This window comes from Barbatula barbatula, assembly GCF_947034865.1.
Source record: "Barbatula barbatula genome assembly, chromosome: 1".
Taxonomy (NCBI): Eukaryota; Metazoa; Chordata; class Actinopteri; order Cypriniformes; family Nemacheilidae; genus Barbatula; species Barbatula barbatula.
This window is the reverse complement of record NC_136766.1, coordinates 20,191,547-20,215,136: the sequence shown is the minus strand read 5'-3', so window position 1 is coordinate 20,215,136 and position 23,590 is coordinate 20,191,547. Positions and strand designations below refer to the sequence as shown.

General features: G+C 38.0%; 1 protein-coding gene across 3 annotated transcripts in view; it reads right to left on the bottom strand.

Annotated features, from left to right (window-relative positions):
• The window catches only part of myo1ea (myosin IEa), a 42,304-nt gene that overhangs the window by 13,999 nt on the left and 4,715 nt on the right, over window positions 1-23,590 (bottom strand). For all 3 annotated transcript variants that reach the window (XM_079460118.1, XM_079460119.1, XM_079460120.1), the window contains exons 2-13: window positions 13,210-13,353; window positions 11,949-12,038; window positions 11,321-11,415; window positions 6,666-6,753; window positions 5,127-5,216; window positions 4,150-4,281; window positions 3,699-3,833; window positions 3,422-3,554; window positions 1,642-1,838; window positions 1,470-1,550; window positions 470-556; window positions 283-369 (exon numbers count right to left, since the gene is read on the bottom strand). In XM_079460118.1, coding sequence (XP_079316244.1) covers window positions 283-369; window positions 470-556; window positions 1,470-1,550; window positions 1,642-1,838; window positions 3,422-3,554; window positions 3,699-3,833; window positions 4,150-4,281; window positions 5,127-5,216; window positions 6,666-6,753; window positions 11,321-11,415; window positions 11,949-12,038; window positions 13,210-13,353 — 1,359 coding nt within the window. The remainder of the gene's footprint in view (window positions 1-282; window positions 370-469; window positions 557-1,469; window positions 1,551-1,641; window positions 1,839-3,421; window positions 3,555-3,698; window positions 3,834-4,149; window positions 4,282-5,126; window positions 5,217-6,665; window positions 6,754-11,320; window positions 11,416-11,948; window positions 12,039-13,209; window positions 13,354-23,590) is intronic.

The window sequence follows — 23,590 nt, the reverse complement described above, 5'->3', positions numbered from 1 at the left end:
TCTCTGTCAACACATGCAGAGTCCAGCCCACAGGGTGTTACTCCCTCTACACAGAACACTGCTTGTAAATCTCTCACATATGCATTAGCTTTTAGCAGCGTTGTTCACAAAGGCAAACAGAGATGGACGGGGACGGATTTGCTTGTTGTGAATTATTTGATAGCCTTTTGTGTCTAGTCGCTCTGTGAGTGAAGCAAACTAAATTAGATGCCATTTGAATTTTATTTTAATGGTGTTTAGAGGAACAGATCAGACATTCCAAATGCACAGTTACAAACTTACAACTTTACTCTCGATGAGGTCACAGACAATCTTGTTGTTGAAGTATTCTATGGGAGTCCATCGGATTCCTTCTTGTACATACTCTTCCTAAAATACACAATAGATATGAACACTGATAGAGCAGACGTGTATGCACCTTTAGATCTCTCTTGAATGCACATAAAAAAAAGAAGTAATGAAGTTTGACCTGTTCAGCTTTTAGAGTCAGCTCAATGAAAATCTGCTGCAATTTTTCATTTACAAAGTTGATACAGAACTGCTCGAATCCATTTTTCTAAACAGCAAATAAAAACACAACAATGGTATTTAGGAGGTAATTCAAATGGAAGCAAACAGGATCATGTTAAATGTTATCCAACTTTATCCTTCTTAGGAGGCAAATGCAGGTAGTTATCTTAAAGACTTTAATACCTGATGCTAAACCCAAAGATTATTAGATTGGTCAATCTCATTTACGTAATCTGTTTGCCAAAAGACTGAGAGACCAATCCAGACTAATTAAAACGCAGTCATCTTATTACAAAACTTGGAATGTTATACACCTAGACATTTATTTAATACCATAAATGTGTCCCTGTCTTAAGGAGCACATGTATATTTGTCAAGAATACATTGTATGGGTGAAAAGGATACATTTAGCTTTTATGCCAAAAATCATTAAGATATTAAGTAAAGATATTTAGTAAACTTCCTGCCATAAATATATAGAAACTTAATTTTTCTGAGTGGATGCAGCAAAGTTTCAAAGAATAATGGCCAGAAACATGCCTACAAACTTCACTCGCCGCTGCCTACTCTTCAAGTTTGGTGTATGTAAACCTTAGAATTTCAGCTTTCGGGTTAATCTACTCTCCACAACGTCATTACAGTGGTAAGCATTAAAACAAACCGGTCTCTTCTTCTCAACGGCCTGCTACAGCGCTTTTGATGGACAACTTTAAAAGTGATTTGCTCAATATTTAGATTTTTTGCACCCTCAGATTGTAGAGTTTTTAAATAATTGTACATCGCCAAATACTGTCCTATCCCAAACCATATATCTATGGAAAGCTTATTTATTCCCTTTTCAGATCATGTTTAAATCTCAATTGACCCTATGACTGTTTTTGTGGTCCAGGGTCACAAATAAGGTGATTATCAACTAAATAACACTATTAACAATGTGTCTGATAAGACCATACTCTCACCTGAAAAATCTCAAAGCCGTATATATCCAACACTCCAATGTTGAGCTCCTGATGGTCTTTAACCATGGCTTTATTGATTGACTACAGAAAACGAACATTAGGTTCAGTTAAGGGCTTATTTCATCATTACATTTCAGTTTAACACAACAATGCAGGTGCAAACTGCTCTTACCTCTACCAAGTAGTCAAAAACCCGGGAGTGCAGAGCTTTGGAGAGAGCGTCACGCGTGAAACACGCCTGTTCCACATTCAGCGTCACATCTATGGACTCTGATTTGCCTCCCCACTTGCCATCCATCTTACGGCTGGTGAGTTTTTCTTTCAGACGGTCCTGATTGATGCCCAACAGAAAAGCAGGAAATGCTAGAACTGCGATAGAGAAAAGGGAAGAAACACAGAAAGAACAGTTAGTTAAAGTTGGAAGCACAATTTGTAACTTGTGGGTCATCATTCAAAATTTACAGGGTTGCAGAGAGTAGGAAGAAAATGTATGCTTTGTGGGAATAATAACAAAAAGTTTGTTTATGTGCATAAGCAAAATAAACAGGCTTATTCAACATGGAAAGGAAAGAATGTGTGACAAATCAAAAGTTATAAAAAAAGACTTCGTTCACTTTTAAAAACAATAACAAAACATAGTTTACTGTTATAGTTAAACCTAGATGAAATCTTGGATCTACAGCAGAACCAGTTGAGAACCAGGCATACACCTTAAATAAGGAAAAGCTGACCCCCACCCAAAAATATTATCTATTTACACTTATTTCATTCAAAACCTGCGTATGTCTTCAGTGCAAAACAAAAGAAGATACCTTACGAAATCATCGTAATGTTTATTACTCCATACAATGGAAGTTAATGGGGACCAACATCTTTAAAAATATCTGATTTTGTGTTCAGCAGAAGAAAGAAAGAATGGTTTGGAATTACATGAAGGTGAGTAAATGACAAAAGATTTTGGGGTGAACTATCCCTTTAATTGTAAATTCTAAATGTGTAATAGGTACGTCATACCAGACCTAAAAATGCATGACTCATGTGCTTTTCTTCAGAGTATTCACAACAATAGACCTCATCTCAAGTGAGACACGAGTCATTGACAGCCCTGCTCCTTCCCTGCCTCACCCACCTTAAAATTGGGACTTACATAATTCAGCCCTGATAGTGATGTAGTCTGTCATACTGCTGAAATATCGTTCATTATTCACATATAAGGGTGTGGTAAAACAGAGAGCCCTAACCAGAAACTATAAACAGAACAGGGAGTGTCCAGAGCTCCACTATTCTTACATTATGTAAATCAAAGACAACTTTATTCAACGAATCCATCAAAGAATGTGTTAGCCTTTTATGCTTCTCATAAACCCAGTTTGCTTGAACCCGCATGCTCTTAATATACAAATCAATGAGATAAAAAGTGGATTTGCCATGAACAGACGCCAGAACTGTTGTTCTGCGTGGGATTTTTACATTGCCTAGCCAACACAAAACGCGCGAAAGCCCCGGCGGCAGACAGGAACTGGGGTTGGGGCGAGGGGCAGAACAGGAAAGGCAGAGATTAGTTTCGTCTGCTCCCAGCGCAGCATGGCATTACGCCACAGCAAACAGTCTTCTGTCATTCAAGCGCATTAGTCCACCTGGGAGCTTTGGGACATTGGGACAGAAGGAAAGAGAGGAACAAAAGTGGTGAGCTGGGCAAAGGGAAGTTGAGTGTTTTACGGTGTAATTTTAGGCTGTGATGTAATATGCAGATAGCAGGGAATAAACAGAGCTTTATTTTCTGGGGTAATTTGGTGTGGCAAGACAAAACATATGAGCAAATGCTGTGAATCATCTATAGCTGGACACGGTTCAAATGAGGACACCGAAAATTAGTAAACCGGCAACAGCGCAACCACGCCGAGTGGGATGTCACGGTTCAGAAGTGAGGTCACGAGGGTTAGGTTACATACACTCATCATTCTCAACAGCAGCATAATTCCCTGCTTCCCTGAAGCCGATGTTCCCAAGGTGAAGAATTCCTGCCACAATCTGCAGGACCAGGGAGCGGTCCATCCCTGAGATACCAATCACGTCCATGGCATGCTGGGATTAAAGAAAGACAATGGGGAGCGAGAGAGGTTACCAAGTAAACAACATGTCTGAGAATATGAAAAATATTTGAAAGACTAAACCTTCATAGCTGAATGATAATACCAGGATAACTAAATAGTTTAAAATCATACTAACCATGGTCTCCTGGAAATCATGCTTGTCGTTAATATCGTCAACCTTGTAAGAACCCGATTGGTTGAGGTAAGAGTAGTAATCCAGGTTGGTGATACCAAGACTGCTTTTCTGATCAGCATGTGCTCCTTCTATCAGCTGTAAGATGACATCAAACCTCATGTGAATAAAACCCTCAGCACTTTACATAACTCTCAGCAAAACAAACGCTCTTAATAACAGTTCACCAAACTTGTGAAAAAGAAACGTCCCCTATTATGAGAAGCCCAGACAGACGTCTCTTCTAAAGTTCTTAACTAGTAGGCCGAGAACAACATGACCTGCTTTTCAGAGCCAAATGGCTTCATCTTCCCTTTCATGGTTTTTATGGCGGATATTGTTCATTGAGTTTTTCCTCATAACGCGGTGTGCCCTCATTACTACCGGCGGTCATAGTGACGTCTGGCTCTCTCACCTGGTAGAAGATGTGGAAGCTCCTCTCTCCTGGGTTCCGCATCACCACTCGTGATTTTTCCAAGAGAAAGTTGGAGATCTTCCCACCATCTGGTTCGCCGCCGGAACTGAACTGAATCTCAAAGTATTTCCCCTGTCAGAGTAGATGAATGTTAAAACGTACACACATGATGCGCTGCAGGTTCCGCATGTGCTGACACATAGAGGAAATAAGAGCTTTAAACACACACAACCAAACCTAACAGCAACCAAACAGAATCATTTATGTCTCTCTCTATTTGTTTGTGTATCACAGCTATCCATAAACATGCCAAGACTTAAGGCAGTAATGACACTAGCAGAAGCTCTGAGAGCCCTGAACTTTTCTACAAACCTCCCATATCCTCTGCAAAATCCATTTGTGGCAGATTTAATCCAGATCCACACCAAACCCAATAGAACAAAAACGTAAATGCTTGAGCCTAAGACTTAAGAAGAAGACCTGAGATACTGTAAATGTCCATCCATCCATTTTCTACCGCTTATCCGGGGCCGGGCACATTATGTACAAATGTGATGTACATAATTGTTTTATGTTATGTTGCTGCAGCATGTGATGTTTTATGTATAAAAGCAGATTAGAACTGTTCAAGCTAATAAAATAGTTTCAGTTATAACTCAATTTAGTGCCAAAGTTATACGTTTGGGTCAAAGTCTAAGATCAAATTATAATCATATATATTTATGTTGCAACATCCTTCTTAATTTCATTCAACAATTATTCTTCTGAGAAATGTTACGTGTCCATGGTTGCTGTATATGGGGCTTTGTTCCTGTTCATAATAAATGGTCTTTTCTAGCTTTCTTGAACATCTACGTACAGTATATTTAAACTGAATGATCCCACGGTTTATGTTGGTTCCAGAGCAACAATGGGACACAGATTTATCTTAAAAAAACATTTGTTATCTCATCTACAAAAGGATGTTTAAGGCTTACAAAACGACTGGAGTTGTTGTTCCTAACGGTCTTAGCGTTCCCAAAGGCCTCCAACAGTGGGTTGGACTGTAGAATGATGTCTTTGACATGCTGTGGGGATACAAACAGGAGAGGCAGAAAGTGAGAGCAGCACTGACATACAAGGACAAATACAACACCCAAACTGGTCTGAAAATGAATAGTTAAAGAGAGTTCACAATAAAAAAAAATTAAATTATTTAATAATTTACTCAAGCGTGTCATTTCAAACCTGTATGACTATCTTTGTTCTGCAGAACACAAAATAAAATATTATTTAAAATGTTGGTGGTCAAACAACACTGGTCTTTATTGACTTCCATTGTATGGACACAAAACCAGACATTTCTAAAACTAAAAATCTTCTTTTGTTGTACACAGAAGAAAGAGTCATAAACAGGTTTTAACAACATGTTAAGGAATACATGACAGAATTTGTATTTCTAGGTTAATTGTCCCTTTAACATCCTCAAAGTATTATAAAATAATACGGATAGACACACAGGCTAATGCCGAGGTTGTATGGCTGCATTTTTAGCATTACATAAAAGACCTTAAGAACCTAAAGACAAAAGTCTAGGTGTTTATCACTGACACACAAGAGTACATTTGCAAATCAATTTTGAAATACAAAAGTCATATTACTGTTGCACACAAACTAGCCAAAGCCATGTTTGCATTCGCAACACCTGGGAAAAAACATTAGCATACTAGCAGCTGTAAGAGATCAAAGTAGAAAATTTACCACGGACCACAAGTATAGAACGTATAGACACCCGACAGACAACCAAAAAGGCAAGCAGACAGAACAAAAGAAAAAGAGGGAAAAGTAACACGTCGCAGATGGATAAGGATGCACCACACAATGGTTGCGGTCATATGATCATGATGCATTGTGACATCAGGGGGATCGGACTAACAATCTGAAGAGTAGCAATGACAAAGGAGCTTTCTGTCTTATAACAATACAAAGCTTTGTTCCAAACCATGACATAACTTACCCTAAGGACCACCAAAGCCATATAAGACAGACCCTGGGTCATTACTTAAAAGGGTTAAAATATTTATGGGTGGTCTCCCTGTACCCTGTTTACCATACAGAGTGTCCATGTGGGGCCATGTTCACAGGGATTACCTTATAAAGGAACTCGATCTGTTTTACAATAAAGCATTTCGTGATATACTGTATACTTATCTTTAGCAAAGTATGTCTAATAAGAGGATCAACTTAATCTGATTTATTTAATCAACAAGCGTCAATCCTCAGATGTCACTCAAATGGTTCTTGAAGGAGCTAAGAGGGGATACAGGAGAGGTCAGGAGAGGATTGTAAGAGCCAGATGGCTACTGGTGGGTTTTGGGGATGATCCTAAGAGATGGAGGTTAAGGAACGATGAAGACTAAGGTACAGCGATCAGATTTTGGTTTAATACTGACACAAACCCTCTCAGATCACCAGGAACAGAGAACCACTGTATGATTTTCTATGTGACTATATGGTTTAACAACTGTGCAACGCACCTGAACTCTGGGACCTCCACCTGACACTTTGGAGATGTAGCCCATGATATACTTTGCTGCTACCGTTTTTCCTGCTCCGCTCTCACCACTGTGAAAACATGAAGGAATTATTACAATTTTCATAATATTCATAATAATAATAGTAATGCTGTAACAGACACACATAAAGCCTCAAACGTACACACACTCACGCACACACATAATACTTTAGATACAACACTTTACAATAAGGTTGTATTTGTTGACATTAGTTAATAACATAACATAAATATTTCATTCAAATAACATTTTCAAACACAAGTTTTATGGTCAAATGGAAATGAAACACTGTGCATTTCATTTCAAAATTACAAAATCAAGTTTGAAGATATGTAGTGACACTTGATATGAACAACAAAAAAAATGCCACAAAATAATACCAAGCGCATTAGACAGTACAGTCAAAATTAGAAAATGTATAGGCATATTAAAGAACCAGTCTCTTATTTTCCCTACCTAGAGCACACAGCAGTTTAAAAATAAGAAAATGATGGAGTTAACAAGCACAAACAGATCCTTGTGTGCCCCACAGCACAATACTTCTGCTCGGCCTGTTTTAAGAGGGTCAGAGAGGGTTTAGTATGCCAGTCTGTGTAGATCCTTATCCCCAATTAAAAGAATTAAAGTAGAGCTGTGCGACTGTAATGGAAATTCAGACAATATATTCTCTATATATCTCTCCATTACTTCTTACTGAGTTATAGTCTGCATTGTAAGGTTATGTAATGGGGAAATGTTCATTAACAAGTGGCCTGTGTTTGAAAATTAGAACCAAATGCACTAATGCTTACGACAATGTAATTTTCTGTATACTACAGCAATATATCTTGAGTAGCCAGTTGGTTTCTTGCCCAAAATGTTGCATGTATTGTGTGTGTAGATGCTCTCAACAGGAGAAATGTTATACCCTCCCTGAAATCAGACCCATGCCATTCTGTGCCAACCTTACATCTACAAATGTACTCTAAATACATTCAGACAAACTAGCAAAACGTTCTAAAACGGGCATTCATTAATCCTGTTTGGTAACACTGGCTCCAATTATCCGAGTTGCTCTACTAGTCTCCATCCGTCTTCCCTTTGCCTTTGGCAGGGTCATATGCACAGAGATGTATGTGGTTTGGCAGACGATGGCAGAAAAGCTGGTTTATTTTTCTTTAGTTTGTCTCTTAGCCATGTCAGTAATGCCATTTTGAGAAGGCACAGCTGTGGAGCATTAAAGGTGGCTTGGGAAAGCGATGAGAAATCCATTACATCACAGAGCAATAACACTATATACCTGCTACTGTACACTCTTCGATGCGATAGAAGAACCCTTTTTGTCTAAATGAATAGATAAGAAAGAGATGGTTCTTTAAAGAACCTTTTTCCACCATCGTGCCGAATTGTTCTCGTTGCTTAATCATTCCACTCCGTGCCGATCCATGCCAGCCGGTATGTTAATGGTTTCGTTTTCCACCGCAGGGCTGATAACGGAATTTTTTAGACTGTAAACACAAACGTCAAACGTTGCCTTGCTAATCCAAGAGACTGAGCTATAACGTATTTGCGCGCATTCGATAGCACGATTCAGCAGAATTTCGAAAATTCTGAGCCGAGAACAGTTTTTAATCATGCCATGTCGAACCAGTCTCATGTGGAAACAGTTTCGGACTGTGCTTAGAACGGTTAGGGGCGATGGTGGTACAGCGCTCTTTGACTAAATGGTTCTTTGTGGGACCAAATATGGTTCTTCTATGGCATTGCTGTGAAGAACCTTTGAAGCACCTTTATTTTTAAGAGCTTAATTTTAAGAGTGTACATGCTGAGAACGTAAACAATCTCCTCTGAGAAACTCCAAAAGTTCTTATACAAAGTTTAGTTGTCATGTGGTTCTTATTCCTTTGTCTTATGAGTTCATAGACTTTCCACCTTAAAGGAAACACGGTTGTCTACAGGCAATGAAAGCCTCTGTTATTGTTTTCTACAGTATATATTTTAAGTTCATTGTTTTTGAGGAATAGAGAGTCATTATTCACTGTTTAGTAAGTGATTAGTCATGATTCTGATTATTCATGAGCAGAAACATCAGCTCAGCATGTAGAGCAGTGGGCACAGTTGGGTGTGGGAGCATATTGTAATGCAAGACCACACAGTCTGCCATACTTACAAGACGATGAAGTGTTATTGATGTCAGTATAACATCTATTTACTCATTCTGTACATTCTTGCAAGTGTAATGGTCAGTAAATGGTTTCTTCTGATGGTAAATTGTTCTAGTGCAACAGATTGCGCTCCATCCTTCCTCTAATGTTCATATTGATTTATTATAACAATAAAGATTAACAGTACTCCACATAACCATAGAAAGACCAAAAAGAATATGAATGAAAACTACAAAGTGCCAAAATATGAAACATCCAATTTCAAGCTACCACTTCAGCAAATAGGCTACACACAGTAAATACAAAGAAATCAAACTACACCAAAACACAACAATGATGTTCATAGACCAACATAAATGGTCATTCAAAGTGTTAAAACAACTGCCCATGAGAAATAGGTAACTGCCTTTTAAAAAACCTACAGTGACCAAAATACAGCTGACCACACACTGCATGGGCAGCAATTCCACTGAAGGCTTTGTTTACTAATCTGGTTCATCAGTAACCCACTTCCAGTCTCTTTATGTGGTCCAACTGTACTGGAAGCAGCTTCATATCCAAACAAACGTGTGAGAAAACTGCTGAAGCAGATGCCATTTATAATGTAGTAAGCACTACAGTCACTGTCCAGCCACAGGTGAAGGAAAGAGTCCAGACTCAGCAATGAAAATGTACCTCTCTGCAACTTTCTCTGGTCTGTTTTATGGGTAAACACAGAAGCTCAGCGCTGCAAAATGGCAGGGTGAATTTAGGGACACAGCACAGCATCTTTTTTTCCAAATATTAAATTATTTATATCCTAAGATGAATTAACCAAAAAGAGTGAACTCGACACTTTTACAGAAGAGGAAGTTAAGAATGGGATATTTCCCCAAAGTCTTTTCATAGTACCAGACCCTTCCGTAAACTAATATTTTTAGACAAACACATCTCTTTTTAAACGCCCCTAGTATGATGTTTTCTGTTCCATTTCGGAAATATGAACCTACCAAGGGCCACGTCTACACATTAAAAGGACAGTTTACCCAAAAATGAAAATTCTGCCATTATTTACTCACCCTCAGATTGTTAAAAACTGTATACATTTATTTGTTCTGCTAAACCCAAAGGAAGATATTTGGAAGAATGCTCCATTGACTTCCCTTTTATGGCAGTCAATGGGGGGTGAGAACTGTTTGGTTACTGACATTTTTCCAAATATATTTCTTTGTGTCCAGCAGAACAAAGAATTGTATACAGCCTTGGAACAAACTTAAGGTGAGTAAATGTTTGGGTGATCTGTTTAAGCTATAAAGAGTATAGTAACACTGAAGAAATGGCACTTCATGTTTAACCTATCCAACCCAACTGGCACTTCTGAAATATCACATGACTTTCCAATCAAATAACACATGTCAAAAGGAGCATCATATGACTAATTTATGTTTCAGCTAGTATCTGAACCCCATCTTTATTCCCTGGGTTACAACGGATGAGACTGTGTGAATAAACCCTTAGAGACTCAGTCTCTAACAGGATTTACTTCATGAAGAACTTTGATCACATATCACAATATCATATCCACAATAACTGAATGTACAGTGGAGGAGTTTCCTCCTATTTACGGTAGCAGGTGGCCTGTGATGACCTTGCATCTGTATTTCCTATGCAGAAGCAGGAAGGAGAAATTACAAACGCTGTTGTGCTTTGTTTCTTCCAACATCCTGGAGAAAACATAAACCGGTCCAAAACTGCCAATTAAGGACCAAGGACTAAAAAAAAAATCACTTATGATTTTTTTATTATATTGAAGTAGACTAAAGAAACATTCAACCAAAGTTAACATACACGTTTTATTCTCTTGTTCTCTATAACCTTGTTAGGTTGTGACATACCCAGTACAGTTTCTTGATCCAAGCCTCAACTAGTCTCACTTGGCATTTATGTGCATTATTCAAATCACACATGTAAAATACAGTATCCAGACTCAGTATCCCATAAACTATTAACAATATAAAATAAATGTTGTTATACTCTATAGATAAAGGTTAGGATTGCTATTTTTCAATGGTTTACAACATAAAAAGTGTACATTGTTATTATCTTTGAACGTTTCCCAGAAATCTCCCAGAACGTTTGGACCGTGAAGCGGTGGCATGTGATGTCAGATTTAACAAGTGAACAACTGCTGAGGCTATTAGGCTTGTTAAGTCTGTTCTGTTCATAACTAAGTAACCAGCCATTTGACTTTACACCCTCACCAGTATAATCAAAACTGTGACGATCTATTGTCTCTGACAGTCCGGTCGACTCTCCCACTGCAATGTGTGCATTTCTGTCATACCAACTCCAATGACACACCCGTTCCACGTCACAAAAACAGACTGATGCATAAAAAGCCAAACGGTTCATAATAATTCAATAAAACGTTTAACATTAAACGCACTCACAATAAAAGGCGAGAGATGATATTTCAGGAAAATAGATCCTCACCTGATAATGACACACTGGTTCTCACGGTCGATCATCATGTTTCTATACATATTATCAGCTAGCGCGTATATATGAGGAGGGTTTTCATAAGGAGCCTGAGGGATGGAAGAAAGAAGCAGAGATTTTAGAGCCAAAACATTAGACATATTTGACCTTTTTTGCTGTAACTTCCACTAGCTCACTGTGGTTAAGTAGGCTTGTACATGCTGTTCTGTGGAGATACAGCCAGGTGGCTTCAATGGGTAAGGCAGGTCTGTGCCACATTTTTCTGTCTAAGAATGCAACTATAAAAAGCATTTGCACCACACCTACAGTCTTTAAAAACACTTTTACTTGACTAAAATCATTACTGAAGCTATTATTGTTTAAACAAACCTCTAGGTAATGACTGTGCATGCTACTACATAAAGAACTTTATAAGGAGAGATTTGATACAGGTCGTTGAGTTAAAAGAACACGTTCACACAGTGCCTAATTGGAAACAAAGTCTACAGGAAAACATTGGCACAAAAGATATGTTTGAGGAGCCATAAATGAGAATTCACAACATAACGGTTTCTTGGCCACCACAGTAAATAGTTCATTCTAGACCCAACTGTGTGCAAGAAACACATCTTAAAATACTTACTGCGCCTTGGTACATCTCGATTTCTTTTTCTCCAAAGTATGGCATTTGTTTGAAAGGGTTTATTGAGATGAGCACAGGACCAATATATGTCTGCAAATGAAAGTCAAGGTCCACAATATTTCACTCGAAGTGCTATTAACAATTTCTAGACAAGATATGTCATTTTATGTCTCTCTTTGAAAATGATTAGAGGTTTAGTTTTTACAATATAGGAAAACTTCACGGACCGTTTAACACATTGTGGTTCCCAATTCTCATAAAAACTTGACTTATTTTTCATCATTCAGCCTAGCCAACGTCTTAGTAATGGGCTGGTGACATCAGTGAAGTTATATGTGGTAACAGAGGAGATTTTGGTTATTGGGTCAGAGCGGCATTAATTCACTCTTGCTCTGAATTCTATGAGAAGAAAAGAGCCGTGCAGTGTGAGTGATCGGAGTGTTTCTGGCTGCCTGGCCGTAGTTGCTCTTTTGCAAATAAAGGAAGTATTGAGCTTGGCTCACTGTGACCTCACTTCCATATGCCGCTGACTGGAACACTTTAGTGTTGTTGCTATTTTCTGACCACAATCACGAGCTGATTCAGGGAACGAGTCCAAACTGACCGAAGTCTGCTAAGACTCCGTAATCCTAATAAGGGCAAGAAAGAGAAATATATGGCTAGTGAGGTTTTCGTCTTGAGAAAAGCTACAGCCAATTTCCAAGGGGGTCTTTGTTAGCAGCAGTAACGTGTAGAATCAGATGTGAACCCTTCTCTGGGTTCTTTGGGTTCATATAGAATAGAGGTAAACCAGCATTCTTTAGCTGCCTTTCACAATCTGTTCTCGCTGAGCTCTATGAAAAGCACTGCTGAACATAAGGCTTTGATCAAAAACAGTTGCTGCTACTGTGAGAAAAGGGACAGTGTGGGTCTATAGACTTAAGCACAACCTTCATGTTGAACGTGAGTGTTTGGTTAGGAGTGATCAGATTAAGCTCAGTGAAAATCTGATCTTTACTGAAGTGAATGAGGCCCATGGGAAGTTCTATAGTGGGCTACAGGAAAAATCCATCTGGAAAATCTAGATATACTAAATAAAGTGAAGAGTGGGAAGGTCTGGTATAGAAAGGCCTCTATAACATAACCTTTGACATTTTACTACTCCCAACACAGATACAAGAGGTGATGTCCAAAATTAAGCCCAACGAAGAAATAAATAATATTAGCTGAATAAGTTACAGATATTTTATAGGAATTTATAGGAATGATGTGACAAGGATACAAAAATAAAGTCATCCATGTATCTTTTCTTGAGGTTTTCCACAATGGCGTCCTCATTGATCTTGGTTAGCAGCACCATGTCATCCACGCCGCTCTGCTTGACATTGTGGCTTTGCCAGTGGTACCGGTAATGTCCCCGGCTCCCCTGTGAAAGCAAACACAAACAAAACACTCTCATTAGACCGTATACACACCCAGCATGGGTCATTAGCATATATTCAAAGACAAAATCAGACCCCAGAATGAACTATATTTCTATTTAACTTAAAGTAGGTTTGTAATGTCTTCAATGTTTAAATATGTAAAATAACCCAATTTAACATACATACATTTACATACAGACCCAAAGATAACATAGATATTTTTATAAAGTAAAATTACATGTTCTTCATGTTATTTCACACCCAACTTGTAGTTTATTTCTTTAAACACTTTTAACCTCATTTACAAAATACGTGAAACCATACCCTTTTTAAAAATAAGCTACAAAATTTAGCAAAATTACAGTTTTTATCAGTGCAATGTCAGACAATTGAAAGAAAGAGTGATGTCAGAAAGGGTTGGGAGGTGGTTGGGAAAACCTGTTTAAATACCTGTGCTGGTAAAACCTGTTCAAGGTTTTTGGGAAACCTGTTTGTAAACAATCAATATGTTGCAATTCTGTTTAATACAACTAATGATACAACACATATTTCATTAACTTGAAGCACTAAATTATTCATTCAAATGAATCACATTCGGTCACAAACGATGATAAATGCTCCACATTGCTGACGCAGTTATTGCAAACCATCTGCTCAGCAGAATGACCTCGTCGAATTCAGACCCTGCAGCTTGTTCTTTCACCACAGCAGATGTTGATTTAGTTTTTCTAAAATGCGATGAAAAGTGCATGATCAGGAGTCTTCCAAATGCTCCCCTAGCACTACAAACACATCTTTTGATCTACACCCGATGTTCCCTCCATCTCTCCCTTCTTTTACCTCCCTTTCCATTTCAGTCTCCATTTGCTTCCGCTCTGGTAATGTTTTTGCAGAGGGTGTGTCTCCAGAGAGCTTGGGTCATTCATCATGGGGCGTGAGTCAACGACTTCTGGCTACCGTTATGAGGTCACAATGCCCCGCGAGGAACTGGCCCCTTACTCGGAAAGACACAAAGCCACGAGTGCATTCGAGAGGATATCAAAGGACATGCATACAAAAATTATGACTCCAGTATGGAGGTCAGATGGAGAAAGAGTGCCAGACAGACGCAGACAGTATGAGTGTGCTGCTCGGAGAGCACATGATCCAGCTGCGCTGCTGTTTTAAACATTTTCCTCTGTTATGTTCAATCATTAGGGTCTGATTTGAAAGCCAGTGTTGTCTATTCTTTTCTTACAGCGATTTTCCAAAATGAAGGAATGCTGTGACAATGTTAGGGATATGAGGTAAACTGGAAAGACCTTAAAAGTCCTTGATACATTCTACATTCCACAGTCTGAAAAAGGTGCTAGAAAACGAAAAGCAGACCAAGTACAGGAGTTGTTTTCTCCCTCAGAGGATTAAAGAACTTGCCATCGTAAACCAGCACTTCAGGTCAATTACAGGAAAAAACACAAATAACTCCATGACAACAATCGTAAAGAACGTCACTTGAAGATTATTCGTGTTAAGCAAACACACACAAAACAAGTCTATTCATATGAAGGACCAACCGATTTCCAGGACTGTTTTATAATATTGCATAATTCACGGAAAAGTGAAATTACAGTAATTATCCTGCAGCTGTGATTCGTAAAGGCCTGTAAAGACGATGAACCTGCTTTATTCCCATAACAAATCCTTATTAACCAGCCGAAGCCAAGCTTTAAAATGAGCCGAATGGAAAAACAGCATGGTTTCATCGGACGTATGAGCTTGGCATGAAGATCACTTCCGGTCTGTGTTTGATTATAATATAACAATTGATTTGATATTCATTTACATGAATATGAATGTATATCAATATTTTATCGTTTATTATTTGTATTAAATTAATTTTAAACTACTTTTAAATTAAACTACTCAACAGTTATAGTTTCTACTGGAGGTCTACTGAAAACAAACGTTATGTGTCCCAAACGTTACTTATGTTGTTGCCACTAAAACAGTGGGCCTCATTCATGAAACATTTGTTAATATATGAGTAAATTCAGAGTCATTTGCATGTAAAACAGACCTTCCCGAAAACTTTCCTCCGTATTCAAAAATACTTTGTGAATGTAAAATGTGTGCATGTTAGTAAATTTCAATCATTAATAAACAGGCAGCGAATTCACGCACAGATTTTTAGGAACTTCAATAAATGTCCCCCCATTCAATCCCATACTACCGCTTGGAAAAATTATATGTGGTATTATAACTCCGACTGCATTTGTCTTCAAGAAGAAAGTCATATTCACTCAGGATGCCTTGAAGGCAAGTAAAACATGGGGACATTTTGTTTTGCCTCTGAAATATCTCTTTAAAATTCTGTCATGAATTGAAATTAATCTATTTATGGTCAATTAAATGCCTCATTAAAACCCATTTCCAACCCACAGAAAGTATATTAAAACATCTTTAAACTACTGACAACAGAGCACAGCACCGTGATTTGGAAAATTTAAGGAGGAAGCCTACAATCTAAAACTCAAGGACCACACGAAGTCAACCAATAAAGAATCATTGCAGCATGGCAGCGTCTTTGCTGCTCCCGCTTGGCTTATTTAGGGATGAAAAAAGCAACACCGGAAACAAGCGAGGCTAAAGTTCACCAAGTTTGTGCTGTGGCTCACCCAGAAACAGCAGGCATTATTTAAAGCATGACAAAAATGATACCCATCTGCACCACGCAAGGTCACATCCCAAACCTCCCTGGGAAGGCACAATTCAGGATTCAAAATACCACATAAAATATCCGAACCTGGAGTACATGACTGCTGCACAAAAGATGACAGCTCAGAAAAAGGCATGACAGCACAGAGCTGAATGTTGGCCATTACTTGGCACAGGTACGATTAATGTACATGGTTCTACTATGTTTATCATATGACAGGACCTTGCAGTCTATCACACTGTACCATTGGAGATCATTTTTATTAAATTATCGTCTAATCTCTTTCTGAGTCTGACAATGATCTCTAATGCCTGTTCCAAGGTAGGCAGGTACAGGCCAGGTCAGAAAATTATTGTTTAGTAAGATGAATGGCAGATATGGAGAGTTAATATATAATATTCATTACATAAAGAAATAGAGTAGATCTGAAGATATATAGTTTAATACATTTCATTAATGATAGAGGGACAGATGAACATTTGCTCTCCATCACACCTGTTTATGTGTTTCAAAAACTGCCTCTGCAAAAAAAGGCCTCAACTCAGGACTTGAAAAAATGCTTCATTCATGAAAAAGAGTGAAGAAAATCCATTGTACTCTCTCAAAATTCTTGCCAGAAAATACTGTAACAGCTACTCTATTCCTTCAGCAGTTGACAAATCTCAGCAGCACTATCTTAGATCCAAAACGCCTTGGCAGCCCCTTTCCTCATGCAAATACCATTACCTTATATGGCGAGCAGCGGAGCTGTGCGCCAGCGCAGGCGCAGGCACAGGAAATGATTGGATTTGATTCACTAAGGCGGCAATTTTTCTAGCTGCTTTCCTATTCCCTTCTAACCCATATGGAGTTTACATGCGGGTTGAGATGATGTAAAATCTCTTCTCTTCATAACGTTTATATTTAAAGGAATGAGAAGCACATTCCTAGGGTTCTCTATTAAATACATTGATTATAGACCATGGTGGTTTCAAAATTATGGCGGAGAATGCAATCATCTTCATAATCTGTAATCCCTAATATACTGATGCATTGGATAGGATTTATTAGACAAAATTGTGAAATACACTAATTTGTCAAGGATAAACACAAAAAGCCAAACTGATTTCCATTGTAGTCCTTGATGAATGCACAACTTCACTACTAACTTTGGTGAGAGGTTAGCTTGGCAAATACAAAATACATCGATACATCATTCTAATAACCAACTTTTTCATTTTAAACTAAAACAAACTGCATTTGAATACTTCACAGGCAATTTATTCCACTGTTTAGCCCCTGAGTATTCAAAAGATCTGCGACCATACATATTTTTAAAACGACTCAATGTAATATCCATCAGACTATAGTATTATAAGTATGTTTCTCATTTACCCTAGAGAAATTGGAACTAAAGTTAGTAGCTCTTTTGCAATCCAATAAATACAAATTTGGCAATGAGGGAAAACTGAAACACCAAGCCTAATATTTAATTTTCCAGGTCAAAATGTATTGGAAATGTAAATAATATTGTCTTTACACACACTTGAAAAAGCAGCGGTTCTGAAGCCCTAAATGTTTTAAGTGGAAAATGCCTGACATAAATCATTCAGGTCTGGACTATATTCACGGTGGTCTAATCTCAATGTTGACACTCTAAAGTGAAGTTTTAATTAAAGTAAAATGAGATGTAACATCCGTACGTGTGCACTGCAAGTAAACGTTACAAATGTAAAAATAAATACATCATATTGTAGATTCTTCTCTGTTTGCTTGAATCTTGTTTAACTGGCATTACATAATAAAACCCCAATTGATCCCAGTGATGACGTACTGAGGAAAAAGACCTCTAGAGATGTCGATCGGGTTACGAAGAAGGGAGAGAACACCCAGAGGAGCTGAGAACTGTGGGTAAGAAGGGCGATTGAGGCAGAGCTGTCTATAGTGTCTCCAGAGACAGCAAACAGAGAGGGTTTGTGTAAACTGAGATAGGAGTGGCTCTGAAACGTCTGGATACTGCTGAGAAACTCTGTGCCAAAGTTTCCAAGTTGAGCCCAGCCGTTTTCAGCTTGCTTTTAAAGGCAGTGGAAAAGAATGTAGTTTGTCAATTGGGGAAGTCTGGAAAACCATCATTTTCCCTGAAGTACATGTAGGGATGGATTATGTTTAGACAGGGATTCTAAAAACAGGGCTTAAAAGTTTATAGTGCAGCTGATGAGACAGGGTGATGGCGCATCATCATAATACAGATGACAGGATGTGTTCTCCTCACCATTGAGTGATTATTTTACCTCAAAATATTTTAATAATATAATACGTTGAATAAATTAATGAATATAATACTTACTAATAAATATTTTCCAAAAATAATGGAATAAATAATAAAAAAAGGACATCATAGTCTCGTTTCCCGTATTCTTTCATAATATCTTCTTTGGTGTTCAACGGAGCAAAGAAATTGATACAGTTTTTGAACAACTTGAAGGTGAGTAAATGAAGACAGAATTTTAATTTTTGGCTGATCTGACCCTTTGAGTAGACACAGTATTGCCCATAACATTCTTTATGTTTATTAGAAGAGTTTCAGTTTTCTTGGACAGACAGATCCCAGTACATCTGGATGGTCTTCGATCGTAGGTGATAAAATACATTATAGATATGCTTTATTGTTTTTTTTAATCCAGAATAAATTATTGAATCTACTAGATTTATAGTTTAGGACTGAAGACACGAATTTCACATGTTTTTCCACATACAATCACATGTGAAACCCATGGGATCATGGGTTGCACATGGAAACTTACATGGGATTCACACAAAAGCACTTATTTTATATTTCAATCGGCTGCCATGAGGCTTAGGAGAATTGCTGTTATGCTATGATGATGGACTTTATATTATGCTGGAGAGAACACAATAAAAATGCATTATATGGCCTATTGTAATTGTCTGCTTTTAAAAGATAGATTAGAATTGGGCTTCCCATAAGTAGAAAAATATGCATGAATAAATAAAAGCCAAAGGCCATGTTCATGGTTATGGCTATATGGTGTGCTTTATGCCTTATAAAACAGGTGAACTGTAAAGACATACATAGTTTCTACACAAAGGGAAGTGGATAATAAACATTTTAACCATCTACTTGTGGCTTCTTGTGTGCATACAAACAAACATCAACAAATAATGTGGTTGATTACAAGGGAGGGTCTTCTCACGGAGAGATCTGCTAAGTAATCTCCACACCCCTGTTGCGATCTTTACACAAAGCACATAGCAAAGAAATCAATATTCCATTCTAAAGGTGAACTCTATGTGATGTAGTGATCAACAAGAGCTCCAGTGCATAAATAACCACTGCCTCATAAAACTGTCCCGTCTAAAGACATCTTTCACAGATTCACAGAGATACAAAACAACACAGGGGCCACATTACCAGCCCACATGAGAAGCCTGTAATGAGTTCATTAATCAAATTCCGACATTCAATTTAACACATTTAACAGCGGAGCTCCAGTCCCCTCAAGCTATTTTGCTGGTGTCTATTTTGGGCTGATCTTGAAGGACTGAGAACCTCCCAGACTGAGAAACACCCTTTAGCACACCTTCATAACAATGAAAAGAATGCATCTGAATGAGCTAACAAATCTAGGAATAGGAACGGAAAGGCCAGTTGGACAGGTCTGTGACATGGGTTTGTGTAGCTGGCGATGACAGTGTGTTCGCTAACTACATCTACTTAGAAAGCAGCGCTAATATGATTTGGTAAAAAGAATTCTGACAGTCTGAAGTGTCTATATATTTTCTGCTATTTTTAACCACGTGTTTTCCTTTGAACTGCCTACAGAGACAACCTCATCATTAATTCAATAAAGATTGTGATAACGCCACCCCAAAACGATACATAAAACAACAAATTCATCTGTTATTGTTACTTTTAAATGTCAGTCCGACGGCACTACCAGTTTAAGTGTCAGTTCTTGGCCAATTAAAGTGAATAATTCACCCAACAATTATCATTCTTTCATTATTTCCTCGCCCTCATGTCATTCCAAACCTTTATTCTGCTGAACTCAAAAGTAGAAATTTTGAAGAATGTTGCTAACCAGACAACACTGGTCCCCCATTGACTGGACACAAAACCAGTGAGACATTTCTCAAAATGTCTTCTTTTGAAGAAAGACTCATATACAGGTTTTGAATGACATGAGGGTGAATAAACGATGACACATTTTTTTATTTTTGGTTCCTTTAAAGGTCCAGTCAGTAATATCTAGTGGCAAGGTTGCGAATTGCAACAAAACGCTCACTCCAACCCTCCCCTCCCTTTCGTAACACTACGACGGCTGACAGAACATGGCGAGTTACACGCAAGGGGACCTGCGGTGTATGTAGATAGAAATAGCTAATTCTAAGGTAATAAAAACATACCGCTTCATTGTGTAAGCTCTTTATACACCTCTGAAGACATAGCTATGTTTATTATGTTGCATAATCAATGCATTCTATCAATAGATCATCCCTAAAGTTACACACTGGACCTTTAGGATTAAAAAGGTACCAGACCTTCAGTCGCAAGTTCCAGACAGGCAAAACTAAGATCATTATTAACAGGAATGTAAAGTAGAAACAGTGCTGAAAGTGCAGGAAGCCTAGGCGGAGGAGATTTGGGTTTGAGTATGTGAGTGTGAGTTACGTGTCATGGCAGAACTGTAGAAAAGCAAACATAACCAGAACAGGAATGTTGAGGGTCAGGAGCTGTAACTCACAGCTAGTGGGAAATAGGAGCTAGCCCATGACGAGAAGAAACCCTTCAGTTTCCAAAAGAGTTAACAGTTCTGATCAGACAGAGTCTCAGCTTTAATTCTGCTGACAAGAAAGTAATTCTCTATATTAACTGACTTAGACCATTTAATACAAGACTGGTCAGAAATTAGATACAAATTAGAAAGTACTTGAACCATATAACACCAGAAAACAAAGAACTCATATATGTTCATATGCATAGAAACATTTTTGTAAAATAACACATATGCTAAGGAAAATTAACCTTTGGTTCATACACACACATATTATAAGATTCTTTATGGATGGTTTCGGTTCTGCCTGGTCAAAAAAAAAACACTTCACCACACAAAAATTTAAATAAAGGTCTCACTGCTCTGAATTTTAACCCCAACTAAACCTTTATTTTGCATGAAATCAACTAACAGGTTGCCTAAACAACAAACATTATATTGTCTCTGTCCTACTGAAACCTTGTATTTACGAACTGAAAGAACACAGTACTTTTTAATGATTGCATGCATACTGTCTTGTCAACATTGACAATAACTTTTTAATACTTTTATTATGCAAAACCCAACAATAAACATAAATGTTGACTTATAATAATTATATTTGGCGAGAAAAATAGAGATGCAAGGTTTCAGGACAGCAGTGATATATTTGTTATACTATTCAGCAAGAATTTGTTTATATTAATTCAGGCATAAAGTCATACAGTACAGCATATGACAATTCCATTGTAAGTATAAAATGTAGGGTGTCATTGTGAACTTCAGTAAAGCAACAATTGTCAAACTATTTCTAAATAATACACATTTAAAAAAATGTATGACTTATTTTGTCTATCCAAGACTCATCGGATACACAAGGAGCAAATCATGATGCAATCCATATCTGCTGCCCCACTTACTGATAAGTTAACATATCGTAATGCTTGCTTAAGAAAATGGCTACTGGCCAGTGTGCTGTCGTGAAGGTCATATGAAATGAGTGGTCACCCAAACACACATCTCTAGCTGCATGCAGCACTTACACAGGTTTATTAAAAGCACAAATATTTACATTCTCCGAGCATGTGGATCATGCACCTCTACGCGTTTAGCCGTCAGATCACACAAGAGCCGCCGCTCACCAGACTTTGCTCAGACCTCTCGATTCATCTTGAAAATGAAAGAGGAGTGTTGAAAGGCTCAGCACGGCACAGTTAAAAAAAGAATGGATTTTTTTACATTCTCTTTGTTTCAAAGTATCAAAACAGTCAATTGTTTGAACTTTTCTGGTCCTGAGTGCCTGAAAACAATGAAATACTGATTATTTACCCAAGCATGTTTTTTTAAACTGCTCTTATAGGTCTTTATAGCTGAACATCCCTGCCCTGAAAAATGAGCATAACGAAAACGAAATGTTCAACTGACAACATATCAGCTACAGATTTTTCTGGTTACGAATTAAAAGAGTTTTAAAAAGAGTTCCCATTTCCTTTAGGAAATGATACAGAATGAATACTGTTGCCCACATACACTGCAGATAACATTGAGATGACCAAGATCATTACGGATAAGATGAGGGGGCAAGGGCACAAAGACCACAATAAGGAGCAACAAATGTCACCATAACTAAATTTCAGCGGGTGAATAAGTTACACATGACATAAGCAGTAAGGTGCAGAAACACTCTTTGCTTTATAGGTCAAGGTTAGTCAGACCACTGACATCTGTTCTGCTCAACAAACAACTGGGGCTTGAATATTGACACACTGATAACTTCGACACACTGTAAGCACTTGATGACTTTGCCACCTGATTTTCAGAACACAGTTCCCCCTCAAAAACACAGCAGTATGACATGAATAAGATATAGACTGGTATCACTGAACACATTTACAGGCAGTTATAGGGATCAAGGCACAGTTTTGGGAGAAACATGCTTCCCTACCTTGTTGAAAAAAACAGCATATGCTGGTTAGGTATGTTTTGAAGCAAGGTAGCTGGTTTAAGCTGGTCCTTAGCTGGTCACATGCTGGTCCTTATCTAGTCATGTGCTGGTCCCAAGCAGCTAGCTCCTAGCTCAGGACCAGTGCATGGCCATCTTAAAACAGCTCAAAGTACCAGCAGAGGACCAGCTTAATACAGCTCAAACCAGCTACCATGCTTCAAAACATACCTAACCAGTCCAGCATATGGTGTAACATGGTACTCAAATAAGAGTAATGACAGGCAGGTAAAATGTGTGAATATCCATGAATTTTCTGGAACAGTCAGTCAATAGACTGACAACAAACATCAAAAAGGTTATAATCTTTTTTTCAGAGCTCTGTTGTAATCTTGGCTGTGATGTATTTGGTTTCGTTCCCCTCTCACGCTTGTGGGAAAATCTGACTGCAAGTCATTCTTTAGCTCTGAGTGGAGTTTGGAGAGTAAACATAGTTTAGTGTGCCACGGTCAGTCCCAGACACTACACAGCAAAAACAGACACAGAAACACCAACTCACTGTTCTCTGGCTTTTCCCTCCTGTCTTTTTTCACCCATTTCAACACAAATTAAGAGACACATAAAACACATCTATAACTACAATATCAAACTCATGTACTAAGTATCCATAATATATGGATTTTATTGCTGTTGGCAAATGTGATGACCTCTATAGACAATATACAGGAACATTTCGCCATACCAATCCAAATGCGAATGAGAACCTTTTTTGGTCTGGATTACGGTTTTCTTTAAACCTAAACATGTTTTTAGGAAAATCACTTTTTCTAAGTCTACAATATTCAACA